Source organism: Protopterus annectens, chromosome 10.part0 (genome assembly GCF_019279795.1).
Source record: "Protopterus annectens isolate FY-2018-M chromosome 10.part0, PAN1.0, whole genome shotgun sequence".
In the NCBI taxonomy this organism is placed as follows: Eukaryota; Metazoa; Chordata; order Ceratodontiformes; family Protopteridae; genus Protopterus; species Protopterus annectens.
The window spans coordinates 283,735,716-283,757,178 of record NC_056744.1 but is presented as its reverse complement, the minus strand read 5'-3'; the positions used below and the strand labels follow the sequence as shown (position 1 = coordinate 283,757,178).

Sequence of the window (21,463 nt, the reverse complement as noted above, 5' to 3'; positions counted from 1 at the left end):
TCCACCTTCTTCTTATTCCCGAATGGCTGATCCTTTGGGTGGGAATGTCCTCCCATTCTATCATTATCAAGAAGCTTAAGGTGCTGGTTCTCAAAATACAAAGAAAGGGAAGAAAGCCGACTACAAAGGGTTTTGGTGTGAACACTTGACAAACTGAAGAGGAAGTACGGTTGTGAAAAGCTGCTAGACAGAAAATACACTTACCATGGTGATCATTACGGGGAATCTGTCTCCTGCACTGGCATTTACCCTTCCTGGATGACATTAACCCCTTACAGCAACAAAAAAGCCAAAACAAAAAAACAAAAAGCCAATGAGGTACTTATCTGCATTAGTTTGGATTTCAGAACACGATGTAGGCATTCACTGGAGAATGAGAATGCATTCAAAATGGAAGAAAACAGATGTAGGCGAACAGACTGACGATCGGAGGAAGTGATCAGACTGGCAGCAAAGAAGTTCAGAGAATGGTACACCTGAAAGTCACCTTTATGCCCTATGCTAAGCATTCAGCATACCCTAAAGCAACGGTAGGCGTTGGTATACTGGCTAGACATTGGGCTTCCCACTGGAAGGAATCCCATATTTAAGGAATACTGCAGCAGTGAATGTAAGGACATCAACTGAGAGGCCCAAAGATATCGAAAGAGATAAACAGACAGACATACAGACAGGTTATGAGACCTGCTGAAAGACAATGTATCTTATTTGTATGGGATTATATTAAAGGTACTTGTGGTGAAATTTTGTTAAGCCACACAAGTTTGGTTTTGGGAAGAATATGTATTTTATATTTTTGTATAATAAAATGTCTTGTTTTCCGACACTGGGATTAAAAAATGAATCATTTGCCTTTCAAATCCACAGCATAGCACAATGTGTGCTCTTGCACACACAGACAAGTGATGTAAAACTAGAAAAACATTAATGTGGGAGGCTGTGCTTTTACACACCATTTGCTGATTATATATATAATATATATATATATATATATATATATATATAGAGAGAGAGAGAGAGAGAGAAAGGTAGATAGAAAGATACACACATGCTATTCAACACATTCTGAACAATGAAACATGTTTTTTTTAATGAATGCTGTATTTGTTGACAGCAGGGTTTGCCAAATGGGATAATTTTGAGAGCTACATGTTGTCTGTGAGATGAGCTTTGTGTTACGGTAAGTGGCTAAATGTGTATGTGTATTAATGTTGAAACTTTGAGATATAGTGAAAGGTCAGCATTGTGGGTGGGAGTGTGTAATCAAGTGTTGCAGGGTAGGGTTAGAGTAAAGGCTAGGTAGGGGGGTAGATTTAGTGTTGTGCATGAATTGCTGTTGTATATGACTAAATGTGTTGTGCAGTGGTGGTTTTGGAAGAAATGTTTTTCAGCAGGTAACTTGTAAGACAGGGTTAGTGTTAAGTTTAGCATACATGATTAAAGTGGAGCTAAGGGAATGACATATACCATCCTCTATAGTATGATTAATGTCAATATTAAGGGTCTATGTTAAAACAAGGAAAAATTAAAATATCGAGCGCTCAAATGAGCGAAAAATCAGAAACGTGAAATCGCTGTTAAGGGGGGCTGTGCCCCCCACCCGCTAAATATATATTCCTACTCCAAGATCGCAGTACAGTGAGGAAAGGGCAAATATTCTGATCTTACCTGTATTGCGATCCAAAAAACTAAACATCAGATTCCTGATTTTCCGCTCATGTGAACGCTTAATATTTTAATTGTTTTTGTCGTTGTAAAGTAGACCCAATATTAAGACTAGCAGTTTATAGCTTATATATGAAATTTGATAACAGCAACTGTTTGAATAGAAAACTGTAAAAATTGTGTTTGACTGAATAATTCGCTAATGATAGCAGCAGAAAAACAAGTGCAAAATGCTTTGTGTAGGAAATGGTTACATTTGTTTCCTCTAGATAAAACATGTTGTAATTTTGTACAGAAAACAGTGGGCAAATGGAAACTACAGCATATACTTATCCCATTGCAAACAAACCACTGCATACCCTGGTTACTTTCAGAGATCCTGCCTGTTGAAGGCAAAGCTCATCTAAAAATGAAGAGCCTCTCAGCCTTTTGGCAAAGATCAAATGTAGTAAAAGTGGTTTCACAACAAAACACAAGAAATAAACAGATTGTTGAAGCCACTACGACACAAGAAGTAGGATTTAAGAACCTCTGCATAAGCAGAACAATAAATGCATCCAGTTCTAGAAAATGCAAACTCCATCTCATAGGTTACATATGCCATTAGAATAAAAGGTGGGCTCAAGAAATGGCGGTTTCAGCAACTGATTATACTGGAACGAGACATATTATGAACTATAAAATGAATAACCACAAAATGCAGTAGATAGTCTGTGAATGGAATTTAATGCTGAAATCATACCATCTCCCAGGAACTGCAGTAAGGCCAAGTCAATAGGTCTTTTCCACTTTGAATCTTTTTGCAGAGCTATTCCATATCCTGTTGTGGCGAATACCTTCCCACTACCAATAGTGACAAGCTTACAGCCTTCATCCTTCCCAGCCATATAATTCAGTACAGCTGCATCATAAATAAAGGCATCCAGTTTCCTGCAAGAAAGAAAAGAGGTCAGTATTCTTATGGGTAATAACAGGAATAACCTATTTTTTTCTTGTTCTTATAACTATAGTAAGGGAAATGGCTTTACAGAATATTCACTAGTTAGAACAATGTTTCAAGATTTAGTGATTTTAATTATTGCTGTGGAACCATATTTCAATTATACTGCTTAAGCAGATATGGTTTCTAACCTTCTTTCAGCAATGATAGCTACTATTATATATGAATATATTCAGTGGAAGAATTAGACAGTAATTAAATGCAAAAATTCAAGCTGAACATTTTAAAATGGTATGGGTAGACAGTGTTCCAAAAAATGGTGTCCATATTTGACCAAAAAAAAAACCAAAATGGAGGTATTCACCAAGGAAGCTTATGAAAATAAATATGTGGGATTTTAAAAGTCATCTATGTACATTTGCCTTGTGGTATGTGTTTTTTTCTGAATTTGATATTTTCCTCTTCTGTTTTTGTCTTATATATTTAAGTTATAGGACAATAGTTAAGATATTACCTCAACTCCTGTTCATTCTGCAATACTATATATCAACATGATTAAGAATTTTCAGTGTACATTGTTTCTCAAAACTTCAACAGGACTTTTATCATATTCCCTACAGATAAGTCTAGATATTGTGTTAATACCTAAAATCTACAGTGTGGGGTCATCTTTGACTACAAATTATATAACTCTTAAACTGCGTTTTTCTGTATATACTGCAACCTGTAGCTTTCATCGGCTGGATTTAATGTCACATTCCTGTATCTCTGTACTGTACATTGTATGTGGTATTTGTTATCACTGTACTGTAAGTTGTATGTTGTTATTGTCATTCTGCTTTTCAAACTGCAGTTTGAATCATATTTGTATCTGGTACTTATATCTTGTTTGTGGAGCTTTTCTCCCCAGGCCTCGGCTGAAAAAGGACCTGTGACCAGTTGGACTTTCCTGGTTACCAAATGTAAAATAAATAAATAAATAAATATGTGAAAACTTTACATCTGTATGACAGAGTATCATTTTTAGGCTGAATCTCTGCTTCTTTCTCCATTCACTACTTACTGACTTTCCTTCACTTTCGTATTTGTCTGCTGTACATTGGTCTATGTTATTGCAGCTACTTTTTGAAACCATTATTATGACATAAGGACAATTGCTGAACTGCTTCTTTAGTATGGTTATCTGAATTTATAAAGGCCATGGTTAGTAGGCATCATCAATAAAACTGAATTCACTCAATGAAGATTGAATGGAGAAATTTAGGACTATGGCCAAAGGATGTTTTCTTATGGCCACTTGGTCAATAATCTGTAGCTTGCTGAATTGAAAATGGCCAATTAAAGATTGATTCAGTAGGAATACCCTTTCTTTAAGGTGCATCTGCCCATGAGTTGACTCCATAAGTAAAATAGAACACATGCATGAAAAATTATTCTTTGAAAATATGTTTTAGCTCAAAACATGGCTTTGATTAAAAGAATATTATTTATATGTCATGCAGTCTAACAGTTTCAAAGTAGGAACTGTAACTGATATGTGGAATGCACAAAGATATTTTGAATAGCATTAGTGGCTGCTGATTTGTACGTGCAGTTTTTTTTTTAGTTTTCATACTGCTATCTGTTAACCCTCAGTGCTTCTCCTCAGACACCTTTTAGAATGTCCATTCCCCTTTGACAACCAAGGGCTAAGGTCAGTTGTCTTGTGAGAGAACAGCATACTGCATATAGGCAGTATTGTAAGTCCTACCCCTTACATGCTGGTTCTAGTTTCACGTCTTTATGGCTGAGCCACGTGAGGTGAATATCCCATCTCCATGGTGACATGCCTATCTAAAGTTGTTCCACTCTTGTAAGGGGCATCCAGTGGGAAACTCAAGGCAAATCTCCACCTCTGTGGTCCATTCCTTCTGTTTTTTGTGTACATTTTGTCATGTTCTTAATTATACCCCAACAACACAGCAGCTACAATATCTTTAGGAGAAATCTCACTTTCTTCCCATCCAGAGAGGAGAGTGGGTGTGGCCCCTTCATTTCTTTCCCACCCCTTATCAGCTCCTCCAGTGTCAAGGTTACCACTCAAACCCCAGTCGTCTGGGTCATAATAAGGGTTCTTACCCGTACTTCAAGTAGCCAGATAGGTATGCATTTCTTCTTTACAGGTCCTTTATAGAACTGATAAGGGATCTTGCTAGGCTAGAATTTTCTTTTCACAGAACAGACCATATGGAACATAATGAGTCCATAAACTAACACTGTTCTTTTGTACAGAATGGAACATTTTGCCAACAGATTTTCAGAATGATGACTAGATCAACACCTAAGAAATATAAATAATACATTAATAGCAATTTAAAACGTAACAGAACAAGGTTCTGGAGCACAAAATATATATGAGTGGGGAAAAACTAGACACCAGGGATACTGCTTAAATAACACTTTGAACTCACTTGGAAAGTTAATAGAAAAACAGTTTTCTTGCACAAACATGCAAGATGTATGGGGGGTGACCCTAAACAGCAGGAGCACTCATTAAACACTACACTGACTCAGTTAATAGCAATTCATGCCTCTTACCCTTTGTACAAAAGCAACTTAATAACAAAGCAGAGGTTTAGTTTTCCATGCCAACACTAGACACCTGAAATACTGTACCATTATTTCCTTAAGTGAAATAGAAACTATAAGCCTAACAGGAAAATAACTTCAAAACCTGTACTCTTGGTTTATAAAGCACTTGATTAAAAGGTCAGCTTTTTTGTCATCTGTACTAACTGAAAACTTAATAAAAGCGGAGTTTTTTTTTTAACCAGGATATATTTTATGCACAATAAGTATGAATCTCTACTGTCTGCTACAGATGACTGCTTATAATGATCTGTCAGTTATGAGAGAGGGGGCTGGCATAAGACAAAATGATAAACTTTCTGTAAATTTACAGCTGTTAAGAGGGATGGGGTGTGTCCTTGTTGAAAGAAGGGAATGTTGCCATTCCTGTAACAGTTGTACTCTAGACTTCCAGACAAAGCCGGGATGAATAGTTCATGACAGCAGGGATAATTCTGAAATGTTACTCTAAGTCACTTAAAAAAGTTAATAGAGCAACACCAGGTTTAACATCGCAGTGCTAGTCCTGAGTAATAAGGAAAAGGAATCCTATTGTCTGGCATTATTGATTGGCCGTAATCATTTGTGATTTCTGAAAGGCAGGGAAGGATAAGAGGGGACACAAAGTAAGCAGTATTACAGACACATTGCTGGGGGAGTATAATCCAAGGAAGTAAGGTAATATAGCACCTTGACTAATGGTCTTCTAAGGAGTTAACTGGAGCATTGTAACCATGTCTTATATATACATTCCATACTCAATTAATTATTCAATCAATTAACATACAGATACAGATCAATTATATATTTGAAGGAACCAAGGAAAAAGTCTTCAAATCAATACTTGTCAAATAATGTCTGTAGTCAAAGCAAAGAGTTTTAAAGTATTATATTGTAATATCATTCTTGACTTCGCTTCATTCAAACTAGGTGATTGATCTCCATCTCAAACCAAATTTACATGTGCTAAAGTACAAAACATAGAACTATTAACATTTCCATGATGTAGATCATGCATATGGACTGCTATAGAATTTACCATATTATTCAGTTTAATATCATTTATGTGTTCTTGCATTCTATGTTTAACTTTCCATTTAGCGTGTTATATGAAGAAACAGAGTTACGTGTCACCCCACAAATCATCCAACTACTTTGGCAAGAATAATAATGTGCAACACTCAAATTTTTCCATTAATATTAATCTTATTAGTATAATGGACATGTTTGTAAAGACTGGACTTCAAACAAACCTACCTCCTTTTACCACAGTCTCCTTTATGCTACTCTTCAATGACATAATCTCCCCAATATTAAATGCTCTAGTATAAGAAAACAGGAAACTAAAGAAGTACATTTCTTAAATGTACATCTGACATTAAAATATTCCATTTTTTAAATAACTTTCTCAAAAATGTCAGAAAAAGCAAAATATTTTATCAAAGCACCTTATCTACCAATTTGTGATATTCAATAGGAGAAAACTTACCAATAATGTTCCCAAAAAACAAATTCTTCATTTTTAATTTCATGCAATAACCCATCTCCATATCCACGACATTTTACCTTACTTAGTAAATCATCCACCAAGCTATTATTGTTTTGCTTTAAGTGTTGTATTATTCTTAATTCTGAAAAATTCTCCTTTTGGTAAAGATGAATCAAGTGAGGAGGATGACAACTTTCCATACATAGAAACATATTAGTTGCGTTTTTCTGTATAACCATGTTTTAATTAACTCAATGTATGCTCCAAGGCAAAGAATATTTCCTTTAAGAGCCCCATAAATATCATAGGATGCCTCCTAAATAACATGAAACACAACCTATCCAACCCTCTAGCATCACTGTTCAAGCTTAGTATTCAAACTGGTTTCATGCCCAGTGAATGGAGGACTGCAGCAGTTATTCCTCTGCATAGGATTGGGCCATTATTGACTCAACTTGGTAGACTTTTTTGAGAGTGTCACCAAAGCCATGGACAAGGGCAAAATGGTACACACTGCCTATGTTGACTAGGTCAAGACATTCAACACTATTCCCCATTTGAGCGTTGTTGACAAACTCACAAAACTAGGAATAACCCCCTATTTTGCTGCTAGATAGCCAGCTGGAAACAGGAAGTCAAAACAGAGAATAATACCGCCACAGAATGACCAGTCATCAGTGGATTCCCTCAGGGCTTAGTGCTTGGCCTCTCATTTTTTGCATTTATTTTTCCAGGTTAACATTAAATGCTTCTGGTTAACCAAGTTTGTGCATGACTGCAAACTTGGTGCAATTTTCAAATTAACAAAGGATACAAATATCCTCTAAGAAGACTTGCCACAAGCTAATAACTGGAACAAGAAACATGGTCTAAAGCCAAATGCAAAAAAAATGCATAATAGTGTCCTTTAGTCAGAAGGCTACCCCTGGGAATTACCACATAGATGATATACCCCTGAGAGTTGACTCTGTGGCTAGGGAATTGGAAATGAACATGGACAGTGACTTTGCCTTTGATCATCATGTGTTTACTGTAGTGAGACCATTCTATATTGTACAACTTATAAGCAAGGGTATGGTTTCCAGGTCCAGAGATATCATTAACCCCATATACTTGGCACTCATTAGACTGATCATTGAGTACAATGCCCCCTTTGGTATGTATCTTAATAAGCAATTGAACTACTGGAATGCCCAGAGAGGTTCTTCACAAATGGAATACAAGACATAAACCACAAGGCATATGCAGACTGCCTTAGAGCCTTATCTCTATACTCAGTTTCATACAGACTGCTGAGAGATCTATGCCTTGTCAACAAGGCAGCATCTGATGCTGTACTGATGGACTTGCTTTACATCTGCAAGTTTAACAGCATTAGAAACACCAGACTGATGGATCTTAATCTTGGTTGTGGCATAAATAGAACATGTTGGAGTTACAGGTATGTGCTCTATAGACTTCTCTTACTAAGAAGCAGGCTTCTTATCCATGTGAAGTAGACTTCATCCCTAACCTTATTCAAACTCAACCTTGACCAGTAGATGGGGAAATGGAAATTTACCTCAGGACGTGCACTTATACCACTATTGGACAAAAGAAGTTTGTAAATGATCTGCCACCTCAACATAACTATACTTCCCTGGGTGACATTTCCTGTCATGTATAAATATGACTAACCCAAACTTTTGCCCATGGATAACAGATACACTCATTTACAATTGAGAAAATGGGGAATATGACTAGACTTAAAAAAGGCTTACTAGGGCTGTTAACTAAGTAATTGTCTAAGAACGTATTAACCTATGGACCACCAGAGGCGCTTACTACAGAAAAGTGCTGATTATCACTAGCAATAACACTACACAAATCAGAGACATGCAAATGAGCTAATAATGAGGTCTTTCCTCATTGTGGTTAATGTACATCTGAAGTGAATTTTCTGGGGTCTATATTATGTCATCGAAGAATCTCTTCTTCGAATACATAATAATCGACACATATACAGTAAATACTGTAAACCGTGAACAGCCAAGTCCTCAAATTTTTTCCTTGGGAAAAATTCAGTTGGCCGTTATCAGGAATTGCCCTTTTCTTCAATGCAGAACAATCTTGGAGTTGGTAAATTTAGTTAGGGAAGTGTGGGGGGCAAACCCCCCACTTAATTAGTGTTTTAAAGTTTGTTTTTTATTTTACGGCCATGTGAATTTTTTCCTGAGGAAAAAATACGAGGATGTGGCCATTTGCCATTTACAGCATTCACTGTATACGTGTCGATTATCTGTTCGAAGAAGAGATTCTTTGATCACATAATACAGACCCCATTTTCTGTGACTGTGGAAACAGTCCCTTTTGGCTGCATTTCTCACCACTGACAGTGGGATTTTTTCTGAATCACAGAGTCAAACTTGAGGTGTGCTCAACCATACACAATAAAGTATTCCGCTGCAACTGAATACTGCTCCATGTTAAACCAGAATATTAAATTATGATGACCTTACAACCTGAAGGGACATATTGCTCTATAACATATATTCCTATTAGTTCTTCTACTGTTCTAACATAAATTTTAAATATATATATATATATATATATATATATATATATATATATTTTTTTTTTTTTTTTTTTTTTTTTTTACTGTGTAATGCTAATGGTGTCCCTTTTCAGGGGCTGCTCGGAACACTATTTGTTTAAGTAAGCTGGCCAAGGTGACCAAATGAAGGCTGAGGGAATCAAACTCTGGACTACAGGAAGCAGTTTTTAACTGTATAAAGCCTTGATCCTGTGTGACAACTGCAAGGCTTATTGATTTTGAGTAGATATTTAGCATTATTACCTGCAGTTCAAGTTTTGTTTCTTACAAAAGTAACTACTTTCAGGATAACCATCAGGACAAAAGTCTCCACACCTATAGACATACAACAGTTTCCAGCATGAGTCTCAGAATCCTTGGAACAGTCTTGTAGTGGCTTATAATGCTTTGATGCAGCTTGACATATAAACAAATAATCATTTAATAGGTTAGTAGGTTCATAGGTGTATACTAGGCTCATGACCACTAGGGCCCTTATAAGCCTAGCCATGAGACCCTAATGTGACCCACAAATCTTATTTATATAAGGGTAATTTACTGACTGCCACTGTCAATTACAGAAAAAGGCATGAGAGCAAGTGTGAATTTCTGATTTCCCATCCATTGGTCCATGTTGCGCTGAAATAGAGAGCGAAGAACTTCACATGGAAGGGGAGTTTGCTCCAGAGAATGTGAATTCTCTGAGAAGCATATCTATCTCTCCAAAATGTCCTATTTATGTCACAAGCAAAATATAGGTATTTTAATCTAGTAGTTCTAATGCTGTTTGTTTTACAGATGTGCAAAAGGTTCATCAAAACAGAGTCCAGGGATACCTTGTATGCCAGGCAAAGATCCCCTCTCAGAACTCTGCATGATTCTGAGTAAAGGGATAGGGCTTTGGCTTTGAGATGATCAGAGTAGGAAATTGTGTTTACTCCTATAATCTTTTTGTAAGGAACCTTTGTAGACATTCCAGGTGCTGCATGTGTCTGGCCATATACATATAGAAGGGGACTTTATACTCTATGATGGCTCTGATGAGGGCTAAGTACAGTGGTATGATGACCTCTCTGGACCTAGATGCCATGCCCTTGCTTACAAGTTGAGCAACAAAGAAGAATTTTCTTACTACCTTGGACACATTGGTCAAGGGCATAGTAACCTATCTATATGAGTTCTTAGTATAGGAAATCAACTTTTAGGGGTGTATTATTGAAGACATAGTTAATCATGTGTAGATGAATTCCCAAAAGGAACTATAATGCATTTCATGGTATTAATTAAGCCATGGCTTTGACACTAAGCTTTTCTCTATATTAGACCTTCCTGAAGGGTGTCCTCATCTTGGAGGGGATTCATTGACCACCCCCTGTTTACAATCATCTATGAACTTGGTTAGCCCGAGGCATGTGACATTAACTTTGATATCAGAGAAGTAGATGCTAAAGAAGAGTGAGCCTAGCACAGAGCCCCTGGGGTACTGTGCTGGTGACTGGCTTTTTTGTGGAGGTGGCTTCATTGATTCTAACCTCCTGGATACTATCAGTAAGCCACCTAGCTATCCAGCATGTTATAAAAGGGATAATACCTAGTTCCACTAGTTGGCTGATAACGTTCGAGTGGGGAACTGTATCAAATGCATTAGCCAGAACTAGGAAAGCAGTATGCACCATTTTCCCATTATCCATTGCATTAGTGATCTTTTCAAAGATGTCCACCAGATTCAGTAAGCATGACTTTCTTTTGACAAAGCTAAATTGGATGGATCCAGTGTTTGGAGGTCACCTATGTCCTTGTTGATAATTTCCATGATAATTCTTTCTATGGGTTTGCAAATAAGACTAGTCAGACTAATCTGTAGTTTTCAGGATTTGTGGAAGGTCCTCCTTTGTGAAAGAGGGATGACCAACACAGTCTTCCATTCATGAGGCACAAAGTCTGTTTTAAGACTATAGTTAAATAATAACTCCAGGGGGTCCTGATAAGTCATATTTTAGACTGTTCAAAATGCATCCTGGGATGTTATCAGGGCCCATTGAGGCTTTTTCTTGGCTTTAGTGAGCACAGGTAGTACATGCTACTTAGTTATATTTGGTGCATTTATGTCTGAGGGTATTTTTGGGGGGGTGATTGGGGTGAGAGGGTAGTAAAGTTGGAAATGAATTTGTCCTCTGAGAGGTTTAATATATCACCAGGCTCTATGAATGTGGCAACATTAACTACCAGTTCAGCACATTGCTTTGAGGTTTCTGGCATACATGAAGAAGGCTTTATAGTTATCTTTTACCTGAGAGGCTACCTTAACCTCAAAGCTGGCTTTGCTTGATTGCAGGCCAGTGATTACCTTCCTTACCAGGGACTGATATCAGAGTGTAGACAAAGGTAAAGAGTTACGGTTAATCCTAAATGAAAGACCAGCACTGGTTGTGTTTTTAATTAAATCTAGAACAGAAGCTGCTGTTAAAAAGGGATAATCTGTAGGGCATATAAAATATTACACGATAACTACAGTAATCCATCAGAAAAGGTCAGAAAAGATTGGGAAGACAGATTAGGTATGCATTTGACAAAGAAACAATGAGAAGATATGTATATATATATATATATATATATATATATATATATATATATATGCAACAAAGTTTAGAAGATTTAGGATTTTTTGGCTGGAAGAGTTTGAATAAATACTTGTATACCCCAAGCAGATTCCAAAGACGTTTTCCTCAGGCAGATGGCAAATATAGGATGGGAAGAAAGAGGTAACCAGAAATGTTTTGGGAGTGTAAAGAGTGTGCAGATTTTAAAAATCTCTACACAGTACTCTGTCAAGAATACTGGGCAAGAAAATGAGTCTAACTAAGGAAATGATTTTGTTAATCTGAGATACAGGATCTGAATTGCTGTAACACAGTAAGACCTTCTTAAGTTTAATTATGGTGGTTGCAAAAAAACAGCAATTACTAGAGATTGGTAATCAAAATCTAAACCAACTATACTTAAAGTAGTGAATATTGCGACAGATGATGAAAGAACATGAGATGGGATCTTTAGAAAAGGGTAGGAGTAAATTAAATATAAAAATTTTGGACCAGTAAAGAATAAGGTGACAGTGCTGCCTGGAACTTTTTCCTGATATTTAATAGCCCTTTGCTTAAGCTGCTAGTTATTTAAATCCCGACATGGAAATATTTGCTTCTTTATCACTTTGTCATATCTTTTATTTCCTATCCAGTAAAATATTAATATACTCACACCGATGAAATTCTTTTATTGTGAACATGGTTTAGGCAACAAAATCACAAAATCCAACAACACAGTATAAACACACGTATATATATGCATATGGTTTACCTTTATATGTGCGTACTGCACATGTGTGAAAGTGAAAAGTTCAAAAGGGTATTTTCCAGTTTTTTGTAAAGTCGAAAAAAAAAAATGCTTCGAATGTGCAATGAGCGAATGCACAGTAACATTCGCTCATTGCAGATTCAGCATTTTGGGTGTGGATTGCACTATAGTGGGGATCGGGAAATGGACCCTTTCTCCACTGTAGTGCAATCTTGAAGTTAGAATATTAAAGTAGGGTGGGTGTGGGGGGCATTGTGTGTTTGACATTGGAGTTCAAAACTCAGCGAATCTGCTGTTCGATTTGTTGAGTTTCAAACTTTGGTGATGTTCGACATGCAGAATTCATCATTTTGGTTCACACAACGGGTCGATCGACAATATCATTTTCAACTTTATAATGTAAGCCTATATATATATATATATATATATATATATATATATATATATATATATATATATATATATAGACATATATATATATATATTATATATATATATATATATATATATATATATATATATGCATATAGGTTCCCTAACACTGGTCAAGTTGAACTGAAATCAACCTTTGTATCGTCGACACACTTTGGTCGACAGTACAGATGGTCAACATTGTACAATTTTGGAGTTAGTATATATTATTAACAGGGGGTGTGGGGGGCACAGGTCCCCACATAATGAATTTAGGACTGGAGCATGCCCATCAGGGTGTCAACATTTGTTTACAGACATAAGTGTGAGAATGCTAGCTACATCAACATTTGTGTACTTCAATAAATACTAGTAGCTCAATTTATTTATTTGTGTGTGTATATATATATATATATATATATATACATATATATATATATATATATATATATATATATATATATATATATATATATATATATATATATATATATATATGGTTTCACTTCATATTGCCGAAATGCTGAAATATTGAATTTCAGCATTTCGACAGTATAAAGCCAAAATCATCAAAACACAGATACCTCACATTCACGAAACCACAACATCGAACACACAGCATACAACACACAAACCATAACACCCACACCACAAAACAATGAAATACAACACAACACCACACAAACACACACCAACACCACACCCCCCCTACTTATATATATTAACTCCGAGATCGCACAAACAGTAAAAAAAATTAATCACACACAGCCGACACACACGCTCATACCTCCACCTCCCTACGCTAACCCACTTGTACAAGTTACAAAAACACTCCTGCACACTCACTCACCTTAAACTGCAGACACCAACCCAGGCGAACACTTCTGTAGGATAACGTAAATGCATAAGCGCAAATTCGACATAGTCCTATTTGCGATTATGCACTTTCGTTATTTTGAGGTTTCGACTTCATGGACACAAATTGCTGAAATTCGATATTTCAACAATTTGTGTATATGAAGTGAAACCATATATATATATGTATGTATATATATATATATATATATATATATATATATATATATATATATATATATATATATATGTGTGTGTGTGTGTATGTATGTATGTATATATGTATGTATGTATATATGTATGTATAAACAGATAAAATCACATGCACAAAATGCAACCACAAATCGCACATACAACATATGGAAGCAACCAAAAATCACTCTTACATAGTGATATGCATAATTCTATAATTAACTCACTCACTTCACCTTAGGCCTGTATAACAACAACATTACTCAACTATGAGGGCCCTCATTGGTGGCAACTCTTTGCTTCTAGCCAAACCAAAAAGTAAATGCACCCTTAAAAGTCATATGCCTTGTATGTAGTTACATTCAACATAACTGTTAGCCAAGAAGTGTGCCCCTTTATAAACTATAACCCTATACACAGTTTATACCATTGTTTTCTGTGCTAGCTAAGTAAGACCAACTTATCATTTACCATAGAGAAAATAGCAAGAACTTCACTATCATAAAATAAATAGACATAATATGGAAAGTATCCACAAAGGAATATTATATATAATTCTTAGTTTTCATCCATAAGCAGATCTTTTAATATTCTGTCTTTTCTCTGCACATGACCCTTTAGGGTATATATATATACAACACTTTTACAAATCCCATCATATATTCTAATCCATATATCATCAGGAATGAAACTGCTTAATACTGTTGGTTGATATGTGGTTGATAACAATCGATATGTCATTTTTTGTTTAGAAACATGAAGGAGATCTAAATTTCTTATGTGGACTTGCAATTTGCAAATTGGTATCATGATATATTTAAAAGCAATGCTGTGGTTTCATGGTTTATCAACTCTCAAATCCTTTCATAGAAATATGATGCATCAACAGAAATTTTATGTTTATAACAAGTGAAATGGTCACCAACAAGAATCGTAAAAAATACTCAGAACTGCATAAATGCTGCTTTAACAGGTTTGCAGAATTACAAAGGCAACTAAATTATCATTTAAGACTAAGTCTCCATTCATAGCTTTAAACAGCAGGTAAACATCAGAATTTTACTTTCAAAGCTTTTGCTAAATTTTAAAATATATCTCCCAAATGGCTTGAGTTATAATATTAATGTCAACATTTTACAATGGTCCACATTCATTTAGACACCATCTTCATATGTGAGTGTCTTCATATTCTGTTATTAGTTTATATATTTTTCCATAGCTTTCTGCAGTGTGTTGGTCAAAATTCCAAGAATTGTACTTGAAGTTCACAGAGTAATAAGACATAAAGTGTTAATCAGGGAATGCTTGCTGAGTTTGAGTTAGTGGTACCTTTGAGGATTCCCCTCATTCATGTTATTGTATCTGTCTATCTTTCTATATATACATGCGCATGTGTGTGTAGCATGGAAATTAGGTTCAAAGGGACAAAGCCCCTGAAAAATGCACATTTTGGAATTTGCTGTAGGGTGCTTTGGTAGCACCTGTACTTACTATGTCTGGATTGCTATCAAAATAAAAATCACTTCAAAAAGATGTGTTTTTTTTAAGTGGCAGTTGCAGGTAATAAACCTTTAACAACATTATTACATATATGCTGCCAAAATAACAATGATATCGTTATGCTCCATAGAACATTACAGATACAAAATTTATATCAGATTCCAGTTAATAAAACTATCTGTATGCATGGATATGGTCTTGCACATAATTTTGACAAACTAGTACTTATTCTGCTATGACTCCACCACTGTCTTGAATCACTGAGTATATAGCAATTTCCTGTACTTAGTGTGAAGTCCGACATGTTTTCTGATAAGCTATATACTCATTTTATATTCAGGAAACAATCACAGTCAAGGGTAAAGTGCCTCCAGAACAGCAGCCAAAAAGGAATCCAAAAACAAAACTAGTTGAAGACACATCACGACTATAGGAAGCTGACAATTTATTGAATTAAAACATAAAAAACAAAGAGAACGCGTTCCCAGTAAGCGCGTTCACATTCCACATGAATGCTTCATCAGACTGTTAAAAGAAAACTGAATTAACCACCCTATAAATATATTGTCTCTATCATTATACAACCAGTCATGCGTTGTTCTCATGAATAATATATTCAAATGACATCATATGGTTGTGTGATGGTATTATTCCTTAAATTCAGTCTTGATTCATGTGACTATTATCTAAAAACATTTCTAAGTTACTAAAACATATGCTTATCTGGAATACATCTTATATAGAAATATAAAATGCATTTATGTATATCTAGACTATATTATGTATAGTATAACACTTATACACTAAAAAACATATAAAACATAACATAAATATAAATAAAAACATAAAAATTGTGTATGGGAATCAATACACAAAATCTAATGACACATCTCGAACTAGACATTTCTAAGATCATAAAACAACTATAGTAAAATGACTATAATAAAGTGCATAGTGCTTTGAAGTTACTACAGGATTCTAGTTAAACCATATATCTGCCTACGAAATTAAGCAGGTATAATAATACTATGAACTATCCTATCATAACGTACGATGAATTTTATCAAAAACATACTAAAAATGAATATAATAACTTAATAAAAAATCTATGGTGTGGCTCATAAAGCTAAACATCATTACATCATGGTGACCTATGCCTATACAAAAACTAAAACTAAATAGACCTACATAACTAAGAATTTTTACAAAAACATTTTAAATGAATGAATCTAAATGGCCCAAAAAATGCCCAAAAATCAATACATTCTGTTGAATATATATCCCACAAATAAGTCTATTTTCTAAAAGTTGATGCTTAAAAGGAAGATGCACAATGCTTAAAATTTCTGGCTACCAAAAATTGTTTCAGGGAGATCCTATCATTAAGTTCTGAGCCTTTATCTGCTTGTAACCTCAGAATCCATCTAATTTCCCTTTGTGCATAGTTTCATAGTTTCATAGTACTTTTGATTACCTAGCCTGACATTCCTGTATATCACTTCTATCACTAAAAACTTGAAACTATGTGTGGTTCCTTTATCAATGATATGTTTCGCTAAAGCATTATTTTCATCTTCCTTATTTATGGCGTATATATGTTCTTTCACGCGTTCCCTTAAGGTTCTATTGGTCATACCTATATAAAAGGAAGCACATTTTATACACATGGCTAAATAGATCAAGTCTCGTGTCTTGCAATCTGCATACAAACTAAACTCATAATCTCTCCCAGTATCTGGGTGATTAAACCTGTTGTTATTCAGCATGTATGGACATTGATTACATCCCCTGCATGCATATGTCCCTTTTCTAACTGACTCATCTGTTTCTTCTCGCTACTTTCATAGCACAGCATGCGTTTCAATGATTTTGTATTCTTGTAGGTAAAACTAGGGGCATCCCCTACTAGTCCATGTAATGTATCATCCACTGTTAAAATATTCCAATTCTTCATAAAAATATCTTTAACTTTTTTATTATTATTTGTAAAAGATATCACAGGTTTATTAAGATCTGTTTCACCTCTTACTTCTTCATGTGTGTCTGAATCATGCTTACTACTATATATATAGGGTTTCCCTGTTGTAGTTCTCCTAACTATGTTGTCTTTAAATAAACAATTTGTTTCATTGTTTTCTGATAAGCTATATACTAATTTTACCTTCAGTCACATGTTGTGTCTTTTAATTTTGAGAGATGACAGTGGTTGTTACAAATATAATATAACAAGAAAGAGTGCTTTAGTGTTACATACTAGACCTGCCTTCTTCTGACACAAGGATTACAGGGATTATTTTCTACATGAAAAAAGGAATTACTTCTTTCCAACAACATACTAAGATCCACTAATGAAAAATATCAGTGTCACATAATATACAAATACTCAAAATGCCACATGCATTAGGGTTCGTGTTAACAACTACAGAGCAATGTAACTGGATAATAAACTTACTGTTTGTGGTCTCCTGACATAAAGACACAGTAACTTTTCATATCGTAAAGTATCAATGTACAGTAATTCAGATACACCTGTAATGTTGTAGCAATACTATAACTGCACTCTGTTGACAGACACATACTGCAGATACATGCAAGTAATGCAACACACGAAACAGGTTGATACTCTGAGTCTGTAGCATAATAGCATGTTTCACTGAAAGAGGGAAACTGGACTTCAGATTTCCGGGCTGTGTCATACAAGGTAGCAGTTCAACATCTGTAACATTCCACTAGACCGTCTTATGATATCTAGTAGCTTCACAAAGGAATACCTACTATTCTTATGAAATGAATGTTATATTCATAGTCTTCTGATCAACATGGTTTATATAAGCAAATCAGCAAGTTACATGATAGTGCAGTTTTCCCTTACAGCATTTTATTTTATTGCTGTGAATCATTGAAGTAACTGTCAGATGAGTTAGGGCTTCAAAGCATGGAATATGTAACACAGAGACATTAAAACGAATGTGCTGAAGCTATTCGCATCTTATCCATTTCAGTCAAACTCAATATATTTTTCTTCAGATGATGATAAAAAGGCACTTCTGAAAAAAAGCTGAATTTATACTACTGACTTTATTGAGTGGGCTGCTGAAGTTAGTCACTGGAACCGAGGTTTGCAGTTAAGATTACCTGACTTAGGCATACTTCCATTCTGATACAATAATGTTTACAAAAAACATAAACTTTTCTGATTTTTGAATTCATCATTTTCTGTTTTGAGCAACTTTCAGCCTGAAATTTTGTTTTTATTCATTTGTTAAACAGGTCGGCCCACTCAGTGGATTAGTTTCCCTTTTCAGGTGCAACCTGGGAGAACTATTTGTTTAAGAGCCTTCCTCAGAGTAATATTGTGGACAAAAAGAGGGGAAAGGAATCTAACCCTGTACCCTAGATTACAGGATGCAACTTATTAATATCTAAGAGCCTTAATGTCCTATGCTACTTGCCAGTGCATTTCTTTCTCTCTCTCTCTCTCTTTTTCCCTCCCTCTCTCTCTTCCACTCCCTCTATCTCTTGCCCTCTCTCTCTCCTCCACCTCTCTGTCCCTCTCTCCCTCTATTCCCTCTATCATCCTGGTACAGATACAATTTGTAGATAAAACAAATATTAAATAATGAAATAATGAATTCCATCATGGAGTGTGAGTCCTGAATGGTTCAGGATATATTAATAATAAAGAAGTAGTCAAATACCAAAAATAAAACTTCTTCAGATGAACTTGCAGCATGCCAAATTCATGTTTTTTGATACATCTATATGTTTTGCATGAATCAGTATAGCTTATGGCAGATATATATTTAGTGGACATGACTGCTTTTGGATTACCTGTGTCTTTCAGGATGCCTAGAAGTTTTGCATGTATCACTACATAATTTTCAATACTTACTTGTTTCATTAACTCTCTACTACACAATAACTTCCTCAGTGTGTAACCCATTATTTGTGGAAATAGAAAACTAATGTTCATTATCAAACATGCCATACAAAGTGATACCAGATACAGCACACTGTCAAATTAATTTGAAATAAAGTTATGGACTGAGGCATATCAAAATTAATAAGGACCCAAAAATAGGTGCCATATTTTTCGTTTAATTAAAAAAGAGCCATAAAGGACTGCATAGTAATCATATGCCAGATGTGATCACAGCAGAAGACATGACGGCATGGTTAATAATTCTAAACACTGTATCAGCTGTTGCATGATTAAGAACAGCAGAGCAACTAGACCTATAATGAAAAGCCATAAGAGCGACAGCTGTAGATTGCAGTGTAAAACAGATCAGGCTAAGCAATTAAGGGGAAGCAAGGTATAACCTTAAACTCAAAAGAAGTAAAATGAAAACTATGAAATAGCTACATACCACTGGAGGGGTATATTCCCTTTGTTCTTCATCCATAGGGGCTTTTCTGTTATACACTCTGACTTTATATAATTACTTATAATCACTCTTACATAATATGCCAGCATTGAATAAAGGGTTTCTTTCACTCTAGAACTTTTATCTAATCAAACTACTCACATCACTTTCCAAATACACACACACATATACACATGTCCGCGCACACACATATATACACACACGCGCATGCATATATACACACAGACACATGTGCATACACACACACACACACACACACACACACACACACACACACACACACACACACACACACACATGTGCACGCATGTGCACACATACATACACACACACACACACACACACACACACACACACACACACACACACACACACACACACACACACACACACACACACACTGTATACCCTTGATGTATGATATGGATGAACAAGATCATGTCAAGTATGAACGAGTCACTGAGAGAAGGAATGCAGGGATGACAGACCTGTTCTTTTTCCTCCTCTCTGATTTTCATGAAAAGGTTAATATTTAAGCAATAACCCATGTCTGGGTGTGAGTAATGCTGGATTTACCCACAGTTGGTGTGGTTTGGTCATGAGGGCGAAGCCCGAGTGACCAAACAAAGACAACCATGGGTAAATCCAGCATTACCCACACCCAGAAGTGGGTTATTGCTAATATACAATGACATTATTTAAGAAAAAAAATACTTACTTTTCTTAAATAATGGCATTGTATAATGCCGCCGTGCTGCCCTTCCGCAGCTGTCCGGTATCCTGGGACAGTTCTGATGTACTGCACATGTGCATGCTTACACAGTACATCAGAGCTGTGTGTAGAGGTAGCAATGGAGAAAGGAAGAGCTCCATTGCTTTTTTAAAACAGTCTCGCTATGTTAAATGAGTTTAACATAGCGAGATATCTTTAAAAAAAGCAACGGAGAAAGGAAGATCTCGGTTCCCTTTTTTAAAGCTATCTCGCTATGTTAAACGAGTTTAACATAGCGAGACAGCTTTAAAAAAAGCAACAGAGAAAGGAAGATCTCCGTTGCTTTTTTTTAAGATATCTCGCTATGTTAAACTCATTTAACATAGCAAGATTACAGCAACGGAGCTCCTCCATTCTCCGTTGCTACCTAACACAAAAAAAAGTCAAGACTTATACTAATGGAAAAAGTCTGGGCGACCAGATCTTTTTCCATTAGTATAAATCGGATTTACAACGGGCACGCTGGTTGGGCTGGCCAATCAGAGTGTACGTTTTGTAATACTAATAGGCAGTCATTGTATAATTTTCTTTTGTATCTAGTGAGAAAAATTCATACTCCTCTGGTCTCTCTCTCTCTCTCATTCTGTTTCTGTGCATCCCAAATTCCCTTTCAGTGGCTTCCCCTCAATTGCCCCTAGCAGCCTTATATCATCCACCCTTAATGGTCTCACGAACTACACTCAAAGTATATTTCTTTCAACACACCCTTATTTGACATTGC

General features: G+C 35.6%; 1 protein-coding gene across 1 annotated transcript in view; it reads right to left on the bottom strand.

Annotated features, from left to right (window-relative positions):
• The window catches only part of GRIN2C (glutamate ionotropic receptor NMDA type subunit 2C), a 3,426,271-nt gene that overhangs the window by 94,190 nt on the left and 3,310,618 nt on the right, over positions 1-21,463 (bottom strand). The window contains exon 11 of the mRNA XM_044085160.1: positions 2,408-2,595. Within this exon, the coding sequence (XP_043941095.1) occupies positions 2,408-2,595 (188 nt within the window). The remainder of the gene's footprint in view (positions 1-2,407; positions 2,596-21,463) is intronic.